Below are 15,933 nucleotides of genomic sequence, written 5' to 3'. Positions count from 1 at the left end.
AAGCAAAACTGTTTCTTTTCGCCATTTTATATAGAATACTTTATAACAGACAAAAAATTTCGAAAACAATTTATTAAGACGAGTTGAAGGTTAACAGGAAGTTGATTATTTATTCTTTTTCTTATTCAAAATTCTGTCAATTAGCGAGGCCTGTTCGCGGGTAGCACTGAAGTGCGTAGGTGGCACTGTTTTGGTTTAACTTGGACATTTGTAATCCTTTTTTTAGAAAAAACTTCTCTTTGTAATGAGTCTAAAGAGTCTGAAAAGCCTTTAGGTAAACAAAGACGGGGAAGGTTTATTGACTTGGCAGGTTTGACTCTGAAAATTTGAATTTCTCATGAATATTAGGGGATCAGTGTGTTTTGAAACTACATCAAAGGATACTTCCCCTAATCTCCATGACTTAGATCGAAATTAGGTACGTAGTTAATATTGACTTTCAGCCAGTTGTTACTAGAGCGAGTTATGAAGCATTTTCACTCAATAAACAAGTCTTCACCTGCTACACTCTAAGTTCGTTCTGTCGAGAGTGATCATTGACAGGTTTAAACTAGTTGGGAGGTGCAGTGTTTTGAACTGTTTTACTGGTGCAGCCAAGTGGTCTGCGTGAAAATGAGCTCATCAGATTATTTTAAGGGTAGAGGGAGAACTTTCCCTACTATCTTTAGTATTTTGCTCGGAATCAGGTTAGCATCGATTTTTACTTGCGCTGGTGACTAATTCGGCTAGTAACAAGGAATTCAAAAACTGTGGATGTGATAAGTTATTTAGTCTGTCATGGCTCGAGAGAAATAACACTGCCTGTATATGGTGATTTTGAGGATTATCAGCTTCATATAATATATTGCAATTTTATTACAGATTTGGTGAAAGGTGAAAAAGATTTTAACCGTGTCAGCGTTATTTTACATGGTGATCGGGGGTGAGTTTGATTGTTTCGAACATATTTTCCTTTTCTAAGAAGTCGAAAAAGCGCCTCATTTCACTTCAGTTTTTCGGTGGAAGAAAGACAAGATTTGCATATGCCATTGCAGAAAACAAACAAGCAGACTCTTACTCCAAAACACGGTCACTTACAATTTGTCTTTCCGTGGCATTTCAAACTAAACAGAGGTGAATCTTCACAATTGATCGTCCTTGGAAATGAGTAATACTTTCTGTAAAATCTCTCAGTGTTTTTTAAGAGAAGATCGTTGCTATGGTCATTTAACTCGTGTGCGTTTGCCATACAAATGCTGTTGTTCATCTAAAGGTGTGCATGCACTTTAATTCCTCTCCTTTCCTCTCCAGTTGACAGTTATCGGATTGTAACAGATACGTGTTAAAAAAATGTTTCAAAGTTTGCTTGGAAGCCTTTTAAGTTACCTTTACCACTACTTAAATAATTTGTTTCGGTGAAGCCTCTCTCTTTAATCTGAGTAACCTCTGTTTTCTTTATCATGTACTCGCTAAAAAATTCTTCAGTTTATGGCTAGTGAATTACCTAAGTCTATTCACCTCCACCTTGGTAATTAATTGTCAACCGTCACTCATTCTAGAAACCTTTCTATTTTATGAGTCTGAAGAGTCTAAATAGCCTTTGGGTAAACAAAGAGATTTCATAACAAGGATGCGTAAATTGAACGTAATTATCAAAGTCATGTAAATTTAATTGACTGAAAACTTAGTTTCTCAGTAGAAATCGCTTATGGAATAGGAGTGTTTTTAAGTTAATGAAAGGAATCGTCGAAATTAGCCACATATTAATCTTTATTTTTATCCAGTGTGAAGCGGTTTTCAAACATTTCATCTCAATAATGTTGCACCTGCTGCACTGTAATTTCATCCTGTTTAGACTACTAGTGATAAGTTACAAGTCTAATAAGTATAAACTAGGCGGGAGCTGCAGTATTTTGAACAGTTTTACCTCCGCCATCAAGTGGTTTTCGCAAGAATGAACTTCACGGATCATGTTAAGAGGGGAGCGAGAACTTTCCCTCTTATCCTTGTTTTTTTGCTTGGAATCAGATTAGCATCAGTTATTGCTTGCAATGGTGAGTTTAAAATTATTTTGATAGAAGTGAATTTCAAAACCGTGTAGTTGTAGGATGCGATGAGGTTTTAATTATGGCGTGAGCTGAGAAATAACACTTCCTTTGTGTGATGACTTGAGGGATTATCTGCCTCACTTAAAACAACAATTACAGTTTTCATCAATTGGACAATATTCTAACCGGGTCAATGTTATTTTTTTCGCTCATCAAGGATGAGAATTATTTCTTTCGAACTAATTTTCCTAAATTGAAATTCGCCTCTCTTCCCCTCGATTACCGAGATCGCAGCTGCCATGAGCATTTTCCGAGAAACGATTCGGTGAAAAAAAAAAACATTTATAGAGTTTGATGATGATAGTTAAACAAAACTTTTAACTCTCACTGCTTGTATGTACTTAACATAACTGGTTGATATGGCTTCCTACTACACTCCAGAGATGTAGTGCGACAGTCTTTTTCTATCGAGGTTACCGAAGGCAGCTCGCAACTAGCTCACGAAAAATCTCAGTCATCAACAGACCCTCATTTCGCTTAGAAATATTAATGGACTTGAAAGTCGATCGTTGAAATGCATTATTGTGTTCGCCTTGTATCGACTTGTGGCTTTTTTTTCTATGCCTGACCTTTGCCATCCATGTTTTTCTCCCTTCGTCTTTCCTAAACTCCGTTTAGGAAAATTCCAGCTAAGCGCTCGACAGGAAATTTGAACCAGGAATTCATTAATAATTCATCGAGGTGACGTAACGCATGTCTTCTCTTATTCGAGTTGCATCAAAATTGAAAGCCATTAATTAGTGCGGATCGTGAGAAGACAAATACCAAAGAGGTTAAGTGTGGGCGTTTACAAATCTGTCCATAACCCAGTGGCATATGATTAAAAAATTTAAACTTCACTAGAAGCGGAAATTGCTTCTTGAATAAACAAATGGGAACTCTTAAAATGAGCTCGTCTTTTTTGTTTGTTTACTCTAGGCTAAAAATTGAGAGTTATAATCCATGCCAATGGTGTATTTTAAACCTACAAATAATACTTCCTGCAAATATTCATTGTCTCTTGTTTGAAAGGAAAGAAAAAAAAAACGGCTAATATAGACGTTTCGAAAAGTAGTTTAAAAAATTTGGCTGTAATTTTTCGTTTTCTTTCTTTTTTCTTTTTTTTTTTTTTTTTCCTAACCATTTTCACTGCATTACCGCAGTAGGGTCAGACTAGAACGGAACATATGCGAACCATGCGAGCAATCCACCCAATAAATCCCACCCATCCCACCCCAGGGGAGGACATCCATCACACAGTAATCTCGTGCGTGGGAAATTAACTTCCCCTACCCCAAACCCTGTTGGAGACGGTACCTCCATTTATTTATTTCTTTAATTTTGTTCTTTTTCTTTTCGGCATTTTTTGTTTTTTGCAGCTGACGAATGTCGCATCATCATGTTTGAGGAACCGATAGCAAATAGGAAAATCAAGGGGCATGTGATTAGGAGTAGTGAGGTCCTCAGTGAAGGGAGCTGTCGCACGATGTGTTATATGGAGCCTAACTGCGTCTCCATAAATGTGAAACCTTTAGACGGAGGAAAGTACAACTGTGAGTTGAATAACGCCACGGTTGATAAAGGTGAACTAGCCTTCTTTGAAGAAGTGGATGCTTACTACCTGGCGATTGAGGTAAATCTTTCGCTTAAACTTAAAGTTTTATTTCGAATGAGAAGAATTCAAAGTGGTACACTTGCTGAGCGCTTTACAATTTTAGACCAGCATTGTTATTTGTTGCTTTTTCTCCCCCCCTTGATCTGAATCTGGCCTCACACCTACACGTCCTGTTCGATGTTTTACATTAATAAGAGTTTTTGTTTTTTTGGGAGGAAACCCAACCTTATACATGTATAAGCCTGGCCATTAGCATTATTGTGATTCGACGTAGTTTATCATGCTTCCTTGTAAATATTTATTCCCGTGTGGTGAATATAAATAATTGAAAAAGATGTTCTCCCCTTTTTTGATCAGTGCGTTTTTTTTTGTTTCTTTTGAACAGAATCCCTGTAGTAGCAGCCCTTGTGTCAATAACGGAACTTGCCAAGTTGGTTTCACCAGCAAAGGGTTTCGATGTGTATGTGTTCCTGGATACGTTGGAGCAAATTGCAGTGGTACTGTAAAAATTTTGTAATTTTGAAAATCTAGTTGTCCCTGATCCGTGATCAATATATATTCTCAAAACAGATGAAAACTTTGTCGATGGACGCAAAAAGTCATCTACCTATAAGTTCTCATAGCTAAAACCACGAAGAAAGTTGTTTTAACCTCCAGAGGTACTTGAAATCAAACTGAAAATACTAAGCATGTCAAATAGAATCGGCTGGCGTTTGTCACTGTCGCGTGACTATATATTTGCTTTATTAATCAGGCTTGAGGTCAAGATGGTTGGATATTGGCCGAGTTCTTTTTCTGCATTTTTATGGACCGAGACGAAGTCGAGGCCATAAAAATGGAAAAAAAGAACGAGGCTAATATCGAGCCATCTTGACTGAACAAGCTCGGTTCTTAAAAGATTTACTATATTGCACAAAGATTTCGCTTTGTTGAGAATTAAGAATGACTTGTTTACTTCGAGATCCGGGAATGAAACCCGAATGTGTTTGTAGCAAATCAAACTCACGAGAGTCGTTTCCGTTCTACTATTTGGACTATCTTCTGCCGCTTTTTGCGTTTCCATCGCCGAAATTGTCCAAGAATTACGAACGTAGTTCTAGTTGTATTTTTTTTCTGCGGGATCAATGCGGGAAATTCCGGGCAGGCAAGATGGGCCCATATTTCCCGCTCGGGCAGCCAATGAGAACAAAGGATTCGCCTCATCTTGCCCACAGCCGCTGCGAGCGATGTGAAAACGTGACTTAATCGTGATTTATCTGTGAGACAAAAGATAACACCTCATTACAAATGGGAGATGGTTACTGAATCGATCACTCCGCCGTCCATGGAAAAAGAAACTTCTCACGCTAAGGAATAAAGGCTGATAGTTTCTAAAGAAACTGTTTGAGGCTGCGTATGTGGGGGTAACGAAATAATTTGAATATATCAACAAAGTTGAAATGGTAAATTGGCCACCGTTACGATTATAAAAGCTGACGTTTCGAGCGTTAGCCCTTCGTCGGAGCGAATAGGGGAATTGTGGGTTGTGTGTGCTTTTAAAGGCAGAAAAGGAGCTACGTGATTGGTGGGAACGTGGCAACGAGAAAAACACGAATAAATTAGTGGAATGAAAAGCGTTCGTTGATACCTGTGGGATTTAGACTGCCGGTGTGAAAAATGAGCTTTTGTTGAAGAGTTTTCCGGCTTTCCGTGCTACCTAAGTGTAAGGAAAGACCGCAGATTGCCATGTGTTGCTTAGAATGGTTAGGTAAATTAAAATGTCCAGCGACTGGTTTCGATGTGTCCTTGTCATTCCTCTCCACGTCGCGAAGGTGTTCTCGGAATCGGTCACCTCGTCTTCTGCCTGTTTCGCCGATGTAAATCTTTTTGCACTAAGTGCAAGTTATGCAATAGATTACATTGGCGGAGGAGCACGTGAAGTGATCGATGATCTTAATGGATCGTTTGGGTCCCGATATTTTCTCAGTGTTGTGAATGAAAGGGCACGTTTTGCATCGTGCACGAGCGCATTTAAAAGTGCCTGGTTGGTCATTAGTCTGAAAAGATCTTCTGACCAATAAATTGCCTATGTTTTTGTCGCGTTTGAATAAAATGAGCGGAGGCTGCGAAAAGATAGTGCTAGTCTCTGGATCGTTTTGAAGTAATTTAAAGTTTTTAAGAATGATGGATTTAATTGAGTGGTTGTGAGGGTGAAACGTGAGAGTGACTGGAATGCGGTCGGAATCTTCCTTTTGCGACGTTTGTAGTGCTAAATGTCGATCAAGAAGTTAGGCGCGGTGGTAACGCGCTTGAACGACAGAATCAGGGTAACCACGTTTATCGAAAAAACTGGCACATCGACTCTGATTTGTGGTGGAAATCAGTCATCACTACATAAACGACGAAGTCTTAGAAACTGAGAAAAAGGAATGGAATTCTTAACGTGAGATGGATGCGAAGACGAATACAACAAGTAATTATGCTAGTCTGTAGGTTTGTAATACACACTAGTACATAAACCGTAAGGTTTTCTTTCTTTTCACAGTATTATCAAGATCTTGCAGTGACTTAAAGAAGCTCGATCCGAAAGCAAAATGCGGACTCTGTCTGATAGATCCTGATGGTGAAGGAAGATTGCTGCCTTTCCTCGTCATCTGTGACATGAGTGACAAAGACGGAGTTGGTGTGACTGTCATAAGTCACGACAGCGAAGAAAGGACTTTGGTGAATGGTTCTGAAGGCCTGGGGTCCTACTCGCGAAATATATCTTACAAAGACGCGAACATATCTCAACTGGTGAGTCTCATCAACGTTTCCCAGTTTTGCGAGCAGTTCATTAAGTACGAGTGCCTTGGTTCTACCTTGAAAGATGGTTTTTGGGTTTCACGCGATTCTGAGAAAATGACTTACTGGAGTGGAGCAGCGCCTGAAAGTCACATGTGCGCATGCGGAATAAACAACACATGCGCAAATCCAAAGAACGACACGTCCAACTCCTGTAACTGTCATGTGAATGACAATGTAGAGCGTGAAGATAGTGGTTTTCTTACTAACAAGACACATCTGCCAGTTAAGCAGCTGAGGTTTGGGGATACAAGTACAGACGGAAATGGAAACGACGAGAGGGGTTACCACACCTTGGGAAAGTTTAAGTGTTATGGAGTCGCCTGATTGTATGAAATAACAGAATTTTTAACCAATACTAACAGTCGGATCCAGTGTAAAACTTAATTAAGATAAAAATTGCGAGGCATTGTTAGTGATGCTTTTGAAAGGTTTATTTAACGATTCTTTTTTACTAATTTCGTGTGGCAAAACTTCATGAGGAGTCTCACAACGATAATTTGATGATGAAAAAAATAACATCCATTACCCTTTTGAGTTCTTTGTAATTTATTTATTTATCGGCAATATCTAACCAGGCTGGCCTAATTCTACCGCACGCTGGTTTGAATGGTAGCCTGTATAGTCAATATAAATACGACAAATGTATCGCTTAACTGTCAAGAGATTGTAAACTTCGAGTGCCAATGTGAAAGTTCTGAACGGTAATTGCGATTAATTCTATTTAGACTAACTACGCTGCGATCTAACCGTTGATGCTTGTTATTTGTTAAGGGTAATAATTGACTTATTAACTCGTCTACGAGTGTAACTGAACATATCTTGATAATTTGTTAATAACCGGCTTCAAATATGGTCGAAGTGCAGTGTTTTTTTGTGCGTGCTCCACCTCACAACTAAAACTCAACTCAAGTTAGTGCTATTAAATATATTTCTTCTAGTATATAAATACGCAGTGCTGTTGGTTCTTCGAAAAAATTCTAGCAGTTGCTCTTATTACAGTTTTTCGATCTAGTGCACTAGGCTCTATTAGTACTTTAACAACCGTAGATTAAAGTTAAAATTATTTGGGAGGACGACACGCAATTTGGCAACGTTTTTTGAAGAGTTCTTGACTACGCTAAAATGTTGCCTTGCCAGGCTGCTTGCCAGTACCTTTTACACTGAAAATAAAATGTTTACCAATGAAACTTTCAGCGTCGCTTGGAGGGGGGCGGGGGGTGCTATTACCTTCATTAAATGCCAAACTTTCATGACATGATAACTCACAAAGAAAACTGTAGTTATCATTTTAGACAACTGAAGCAGATCTTGGAAGCTACAGGGTAGCCAAGCCTTATACCCAACAAAGAAGATTACTGTTCTAAGTTAACTATGATATTGACCTGCGAGACAGCTTGTTAGGTTTGTATAGCTATAACATGGTGTCATTGTTTAAACTGACTGCAGCATTGATAATGTAATGACTGATATTTATATTGAATGTGAGTACAACCAACCAAACTCTGAGTTTCTCATTGGGTGGGGAGGGTTATCATGGCTTTTACCTTGATTAAATGGCAAACTCTTCGGACATGGTAACTCACAATGACTATATAATAAACCATTTGAGACAGTTGACTCAGTTCTTGGGAGCAACTGGGTAACCAAGCTTTGATACCCATTTCTGAAGGTTCTGAAGGTTATTATTCCCTATGATCCCTAAGAGTGACTAACATCTAATTTCTCCTCACATTATCACCGTTGAATCAAACAATAAAGTCAAGAGAATCAAGGAATAGGCCATAAACTAAGGAAGTTCTCGATTGTTAAACAAATTCTCCTAGTCAGCAGCTTAGGACTTTAATAGAGAACGGTATAGGGAATATGCATATATAGAGTGTAAAGGGTTAGAGGGCTTTTTACATCTATTTGTTTCTTGTATATCGGTGTTTACATTCTACTTACACGAGAAACACATTTATTTCAGTTATTCCTTTGATCATGAATCTCATTTAGACATTACAATGAGATTTTCGGCCTCAATCAAGACAAGACGGAAAAAAGTTTGCCTTCTTTATGAACCCAATTTAATATTTTGAGTTTTATGACTTTCAGCAATCTTACTTCCGTTGGAAGGTGTTACGAATAGAAATTTGCCTATTCCATCGAAAAACCACGTTTTCCATCGGAATCTATTTTTGTCTATTGAACATGTGTGGCGTATTTTAGAAAGTACTCGCGTGGCTCTATTGAATCTTTAATTTCTGTTTACGCAATATCCGAGTGAAGAAAATCACAGGCTCATTTTAATTGTTGAAGTATGCACATTTTAATTTATCGTAATCCAAAATAATCTATCTTATTTTTAAAAAAAAACTGTGACTTGGATGTTGGAAGGTGTATCTTTCCTTCACAGATCTGGGAATGACCAAACCTTTCTCAGGAGCAGCGCGTAATAAGAATATGAATTAAACGTAATGTGCGACGCTGACGGCATCACGAGTGTTGTAACAGCAACATGGTGCATGGATACTGTTGTTTAGCAACACCATTCTTATTAATTACTCAATAATCAAAACAAAACCCCGGCAGGCGCATTTGAAATCGTAGTAAATTATCTGGCCGTTTTCTGGATAGGCACCTTAAAAAATTTGCTAGCGAAGCCGATTGAAATGTCGATTTAGGATAAATATGATTTTTTATCAAAGTGTCAACCGTCGCTATCATCGCTTTGTTTTCTAACTAGCATGATACCAAATATGAGACGAAGAATTTTTGCATCTTTCCCTTTGGACCACAAAAAATTAGTCGTTCTAGGATTATTGTTTGGAGTGGAGTGATGCACATGTAAAGAGTTTTATAATTTGCGTGCAGACCCTCTGCGCAGCCAATTATTTCATGCGTCGTCAGTGTTCTCGTTGCCTTCGATGGCGTTGTTTGCTCAGTCGCCAATCATACTTATTCTGATGATTAGAAATTCGACAGAAAACTGCTATGTACTCTTTAGCTTGACGCTGTCGCCACATGTCATACAAGGAGACAATTTTAGTGACTGCCTAAGCTACTCATAATTTGAGCACATTTGGGGATAGCACTAATTTCGGTAAACGAGCTTATAAATCCATTTCTTAAAAGCCTCGTTCGCTAACAGCTTTAATAAGTTTATATAGCCCTATGTGCAATAAAGATAGATAAACCTTCTAGTTGACTTTCACTGAAAGTAGAGAACATTGTTTGCCTCTAAGGTGTTTTAATTAGAATTTCGTCTTTAACACGAGTGTCTATTCAGCACCTGCTCTAATTTAACTCCTTCCATATGTTTTGCATACTGGTTTAACAGCGTCGACGAGAATGTCCACAAGAATGAGACTTTGGGCCTATTTTAAGAATGGAGCGACAAATTTCTGTTTTATCCTTTCTCTTTTGATAGGAATCAGGCTGGCAACAGCTTTTGCTTGCACTGGTGAGTGCAAATCTAGAACAATTTGGAGTGTCTTATTTTTATCTATCGTTACAGGATGTGTTAAGTTTTACAAGTAGTAAAGTAGGTCTGTACTTGGTTATATTGTCTGAATTTTTCGTGTTAGAAATGTATTTACTATTCTCTCGCTAGGTTACTCGTAAGATGGGCTGCCGTGAGCTGGTAAATTAGAAAACTAATTGTCACCATGTTTTTGTCACATCGAAACGAGTACTAAGACAAATGTCAAATACCCTAACGTCAAATTAAACACTGAGAAAAAATTTTATCAAGACCATCCAACATGGATTTGTCAGTTACCGATTGTTACCTCTAGGATCGATTCATAATTGTTTACTAAATACCTGACAATCACGTACGATGTTAGCCACCGTGGAGAAGTCTTACGATTCGAATGCAGTTAAAGAGTTATTAATGATTTTTTCTCCCTTATTATCTTTACCATTTACATTCAACTTCACAATTATTCTTGTCTAAGAAAGCCCAGAAGGAAAGCACATCATAGTAGGACCTAACGTATGGGGCAAATTGATTAAAAGACTTATTTTCAAAGCTTGGATGAATTATGCAGTAAGCAAGCAGATGAGAGTTTTGCAAAACATTCAAGCGACTCCTTTCAAGTTATCTGCTTGAAATGAAGCGCCACAATTACCTGCAATGCAAGCTACCTTAAAGAAGGTCTTTGCCAATAAACTTTCTCGTGATCAGAAATGAAGTCCGTGGATAAACTTCTCTTAAATCATTAGATAAAGAATTGTTCCTAATAATTATCATAGCCTCAATAGAGAGGGAAATTCAGCTTGAAATGTATCATGACGCTAAACAAAGAACTTGCAAACTTTCACTTGTGCTCGACAAGGTGACGAATCCCACATTGTCTCGTTCGAGGAGCCGATTGCAAATAAAGGAATCAAGGGGCACGTGATCTGGAATGAGGAGGTACCTAATGATGGAAGCTGTCGTGTGATGTGTTGCATGGAGCCTAACTGTCTTGCTATCAATGTGAGACCTTCGCAAGGGGGAAAATACTAATATGAGTTAAATAATGCCACAGCTGACGTAACCTTCCTGGAAAACTGGGAGACCGCCTTCTATCTGGCTGTTAAGGTAAACCTGTTTCGTATTACGATCACCGTTTTCTAGCTGTGTACATTGAAGAAAATGTGAAGGAAAAAGTAAAAATCAAGAGAAATTTCCAAGGAAAAAGGGAGGAGGACCTGAAAGGTATACTTAGCCCCGAAATTTTCTGTCAAGTGGAGACAATATTTTCCTTTAATTGAGCAAAGTCATTTATAGGGCGCTTTCCGACTGGGTTTTTTAAAGCAGAACCAGACTAATCTCTACAGCCAACGAGAACAAGGTAAAAGGTTTGATGATACTCTGGTTTAAAGATTTAATGAATCACGGTAAGCGAAATTACAATTCGTCGACGGAACGTTTCGACACTCCTGGGTAAAGTTCTAGCTACGGTATTTTAACAAAAGAGAGATATTTGTCGGTGTGCGTCGGTTCACGATAAACACGTCTCTACTTTCCTCTGTTTCACTCTGTACACATACAACCCAATTACCCTTGTCACTCGCAGCAGATAATACGAGCCTGTCCGGATCCTTTGTAAGAGTTATCAGCGCATTGAAAACATCTTTTTGAAAGTTTTTGGGAGGAGGTTTAGCTCACCTAAGTATGCTGCTTACTTCTGCTCGTACCGAATACTCATGGTCGTCGCTAAGTTGAGAAATGCTCTCCTCTACAGCGGCGACTACTTTTTTCAGGAGGGGTGACTGTCTACCGTCTTCAATTGATTCCAAGGTCGAGGAGAGAAATAATGTTTCCGATGTCTTAAAGGATAATGAATATACCAAAACATATCTCCGTAACTGCCAGAAACCAGCTACGACTAGTGACACTCCTGAGGAAAAGGAAGCAGCAACTGGTTTTGCTGTTATTCCTTACATCCAGGGTGTCAGGGAACACATCAAGAGAATATTTATTAGCTGCAACATCATTAAAGTCGCTCAAAAACCTTTCAGACTTTGGGGCATATTGTTTCCAAACCAAAGGATCCCGTTACTAAGGAACAACGAACCGATGCTATTTATTCTATTCCGTGCAATGACTGTTATCACGAGCATATCGGACAAACAAAACGTCAGTTTGGTACACGTTTGAAAGAGCATCAGAAAGCGGTCTTCTTTTGTAAAAAAGAAAAATTCAGCTTTGTTAGAGTATACGCATGCCTAACTAGTCCTACAATTGGATGGGATAATTCTAAAATTATCACCAGTAATCGCCGCTCATCACTACCACCAGCACCTTTGTTTGGAAGTTTGGCATATCAACTCCGCCCACGTTCCTTTAAATCGTGATGATGGCAGCTTACTACCTGACACCTGTTTACACCTCGTCAGAAAAAAGGGCAGCTGATTAGTGAGCATATAGAAGGGCCTCTTGTTGCAACGGTCACGGGTCACCCCTGATGAAGGCGCTAGACAGGAGTGTTAGCTCAATTGGTTAGAGCGCCGGATTGTGTTGTGCGGTAGGTCGAGGGTTCGAGCCCCATGGTCTAAAAAGAAATGAGGAGAAATTGCTACCTTTCTATAATCAAGAAATGGATAAATATTCTAGTCCTCTTGGATAAGGACGAATAAACCGTAGGCACCGTCTCCTGCAGGGTTAGGGGGTAGGAGACGTTAATTTCCCCCGCACGAGATTACTGTGTCGTGGATGTCCTCCCTGGACTGGGATGGGTGGGAATTGGCCCTGAAAAGCCCCCATGGGTGGTGGTCAACTAACCTATGTATGTATGTATATATGTATGTATGTATGTATGTATGTATGTATGTATGTATGTATGTGTCGAAACGTTGGGTCGATGAATTGTAATTTCGGTTACATTCATTAAATCTTTAAAGCAGAGTATCATCAAACCATGTCTGATTGTCCACTTGATTGCTCTGTGAACTTAGATATGTAGTTCTTTGTAGATGTTTGACTAATAAATCATAAAATTTAATTCTTTGTAGAATCCCTGTCGTAACAATCCATGCTATGATGGTACTACCTGTCAAGTTGGATTCTCAAGGAAAGGTTTTTGCTGCATCTGCCGCATTGGATTTCCTTCAATAAGATGCTTTAAAGGTATTGTCACATTAATTTCTCTGTTACCGAACACACGATAAGTTTTACACGAAAAGAAACGCTTAAATACATCGGTGTAGGAGAAGACATTTTTATTGCGGTTTATAGCTTAATTTAAATAAAACAAATAATATTTGAAGCGTTAATGATATGCATGTAAAGAAACGACTTTGCTTATAAGCTGCAATAGCCCATTTCCGAATTACCTTGGCCTCATTTTCAAATCGAGTCCTGGTGCTCATCCTTTCATATGATTATAAGTTTTCATTCACATGCAAATTAAACTCATTTTCACAAGAATGGTTGAGCACCAGGCCTCGTTTTAAAAAAGAGGCCAAGGGTAGTTCGGAAATGGGCTATTCATGAAATGATTGCTTTAAAGAAGCCTGGTAAAATAATTGGTTTCCAACGGTATTAGGGAAACATGGGTTCGACTGCTGACGAAACTTAACCGGCTACAGTCTAACCGAAATCCTCTCTTTGTGATGCTAGCCAAGTATTGCAGCGAAGTAAAGACGCTCGACCCAACAGTTAAAACCGGCCCTTATTTCATAGATTCTGATGGTGAAGGAGGACTGATACCGTTTAATGTCACCTGTAACATGACTGACAAGGATGGTGTTGGCGAGACAGTAATAGGTCAAAACAGCGAAAATGAAACAAAGGTGGAAAAATGTTAAAATGGAGGCTGTTACTCACGTGACATTCTCTATACAGGAGCAAGCTTTCCTCAACTAGAGAGTGTTACCAAGGCCTCCTTGTTCTGTGAACAGTTCATCAAGTACAAATGCCATGCTTTAAAGATATTCTCTCCAAAAAAACATATCTTCAATCAAACCTTTTGCCTGGTGGATGTCACGTGACTCTATCAAAATGACATATTGGGATAAAGCAGCAGCTGACAGAAGAATGTGTGCATGTGGGATAAAAGGCACGTCGACGCCGCTAAGTGCCATAGTTTCACTCCTGGTACCATGTAATGACTCTGAATGGGTTGCTAAATGAATTTATTCCGATGATTAAGACTTGAATTACAGGATAACTCAACTACTGATCGAGCACGTGGAACACTCTCTGGCACACTCGCTAACACTCCAACAACGCGCATGTTCACTCATTTGCATAAATGCATCTCATTATAGGGGAGTGACCATATGATGGACTAGCATCCCATCCAGGGAGGAGGGAGAGTACAAATATTTCGTCGCTTAGGCTGTATGGGCTACTGGCCTGACGCAGACTTGTTCTTAATTTTATTACGTGCATCTTCATGAACAGTGCTGGTAAATGTTTTTTTTTATGGGAACTTTAGAAAAATTTTCGTATTAAATTGTCTAATTAAGTTGTGAACTTACCCTCAATTTTTAATTATCAATATTCTTATTCATTTATTAATTTCCTTTTTTTTTTTTAAATTTATTATTGTTCGGTCATTCTGGGAATTCCGGGTATTCCGGGTAATCCAGCTATTCCAGATATTCCAAGTATTCCGGTTCCGGTTCCAGATTCCTTATTTTCTAACTGCCATTTTTTAGATCGGTTTTTCGGTTTTTGTGCCAAAAAACGTCGTTTCTTCGGATTTAGTGTACATTGCGTTTTGTGGATTATCCGTTTTCAGCATTTTGTTTTCGGTTTTCGTCAAAAATTTTGACGGGTACTCGGATTTGGTATCCGATGTGTTTTTTCGGTTTTTCATATTGGGTTTCTGGTTTCTCTTCGATCTGAGCAGAAGTCATACGCCTCTGCCTATCTCGAATAGCCGCGAAACCGATGTTGATCCACTTGTAACCACAGTTTCAGATCGATTGGGATTTTGACAACTGAGATGTGTAAATCTATCAATTTAGACGGTTTTGCATGCGGTTTTTGGTTATGATCGGGTTTTTTTTTTTTTTTTTTTTTGCGGTTTTGCGGTTTCTATTAGACCCTTATATCAGTGAAAATATGTTTCTGCTCGGAACTTTGAATGTTAAAAATGCCAGCAACTCAGTTAATAGCGCGTTGGAATCTGTGACGAGACTCATGTACGACATGTAAAGAATTGGCAATATCCCCTTAGTGACCTGTTATGCAAATTTTAGTAATCAACATCTTTTCTGTCTTTAAATGAAATAAAATAAACTTAAGGTTATTGAAACGTAAAATGTACTGGTCTCTGATGTTTTGAATACTCATACAGTTGTAAATCGCGAATTAAACCAGAACATTGAAAAAATGAAATCTACGTTTGTATCTACGTTTGTAGCTCAGTTTAACTCCCGGCAGTGATCGCTACTCAAAGCTTTTCTTAATATTTCAACTTATATTCTGGAATCAATGGGTAAAGAATAATTTAAGGAAAAAAAAAATACATTTCAGCATCAGAGATGCTGAATGTAACACTATGTTATTAGCGTTAGCCAACAAAAACACATGTTAGAGAAAATGGGAATTTAAACTTGAGATTCAAAGAGTTAAATACTCCCATCATGGATGTTGTTTTGCGTTAATCATGAGGAGTTTACTCATTTCTGGGCCCACTTTAATTGCGCCCACTGAGATCATTTATTCACCTGAAATAAGTGCGAATAATCGATCAGTTATCGAAAGTTTAAAAATTGACAAAAGAAAAAGGAATTCAATTATTGTTCGAAAATGGCAGAACTTTGTCTGCGATGTGAAGTTTGATGAACATTTTTAAGTGTGTACACCTGTCGTAGTTTTATGAGGTTTAGTTAGTTTATTGCTCTATACTCCGTTGTAATCGACTTTTCTTGCATCTTTACTTTGAGGAATGTCTCCTCTATATAACTTTGAACTCGATATTGTGACTGCAGTTTCTTTTCTCT

The 15,933-nt window shown here is 38.5% G+C and overlaps 1 protein-coding gene and 1 pseudogene across 1 annotated transcript; both read left to right on the top strand.

The window, feature by feature from the left end:
- The first annotated feature begins 1,914 nt into the window (after window positions 1-1,914).
- LOC148733065 (neurexin-4-like) lies at window positions 1,915-8,246 on the top strand. Its single transcript, XM_088759122.1, has 4 exons — window positions 1,915-2,033; window positions 3,446-3,699; window positions 4,067-4,178; window positions 6,206-8,246. The coding sequence occupies exons 1-4, from the start codon at window positions 1,934-1,936 to the stop codon at window positions 6,829-6,831; spliced, it is 1,092 nt and encodes a 363-aa protein (XP_088615248.1). The 5' UTR covers window positions 1,915-1,933; the 3' UTR covers window positions 6,832-8,246.
- A 1,532-nt stretch (window positions 8,247-9,778) lies between these two features.
- Window positions 9,779-14,503, top strand: LOC148733064 (neurexin-4-like; annotated as a pseudogene).
- Window positions 14,504-15,933: the final 1,430 nt, after the last annotated feature.

This window comes from Stylophora pistillata, chromosome 4 (assembly GCF_964205215.1).
Source record: "Stylophora pistillata chromosome 4, jaStyPist1.2, whole genome shotgun sequence".
In the NCBI taxonomy this organism is placed as follows: Eukaryota; Metazoa; Cnidaria; class Anthozoa; order Scleractinia; family Pocilloporidae; genus Stylophora; species Stylophora pistillata.
Note: the sequence above shows the minus strand (reverse complement) of the source record. Positions and strands in the feature narration are given on the sequence as shown.

Coding starts and splice junctions, on each gene's coding strand:
- LOC148733065 (XM_088759122.1), top strand. CDS start 1,934: ATGAACTTCACGGATCATGTTAAGAGGGGAGCGAGAACTTTCCCTCTT. Junction 2,034..3,445: donor ATCAGTTATTGCTTGCAATG/GTGAGTTTAAAA, acceptor TGTTTTTTGCAG/CTGACGAATGTCGCATCATC. Junction 4,179..6,205: donor CGTTGGAGCAAATTGCAGTG/GTACTGTAAAAA, acceptor TTCTTTTCACAG/TATTATCAAGATCTTGCAGT.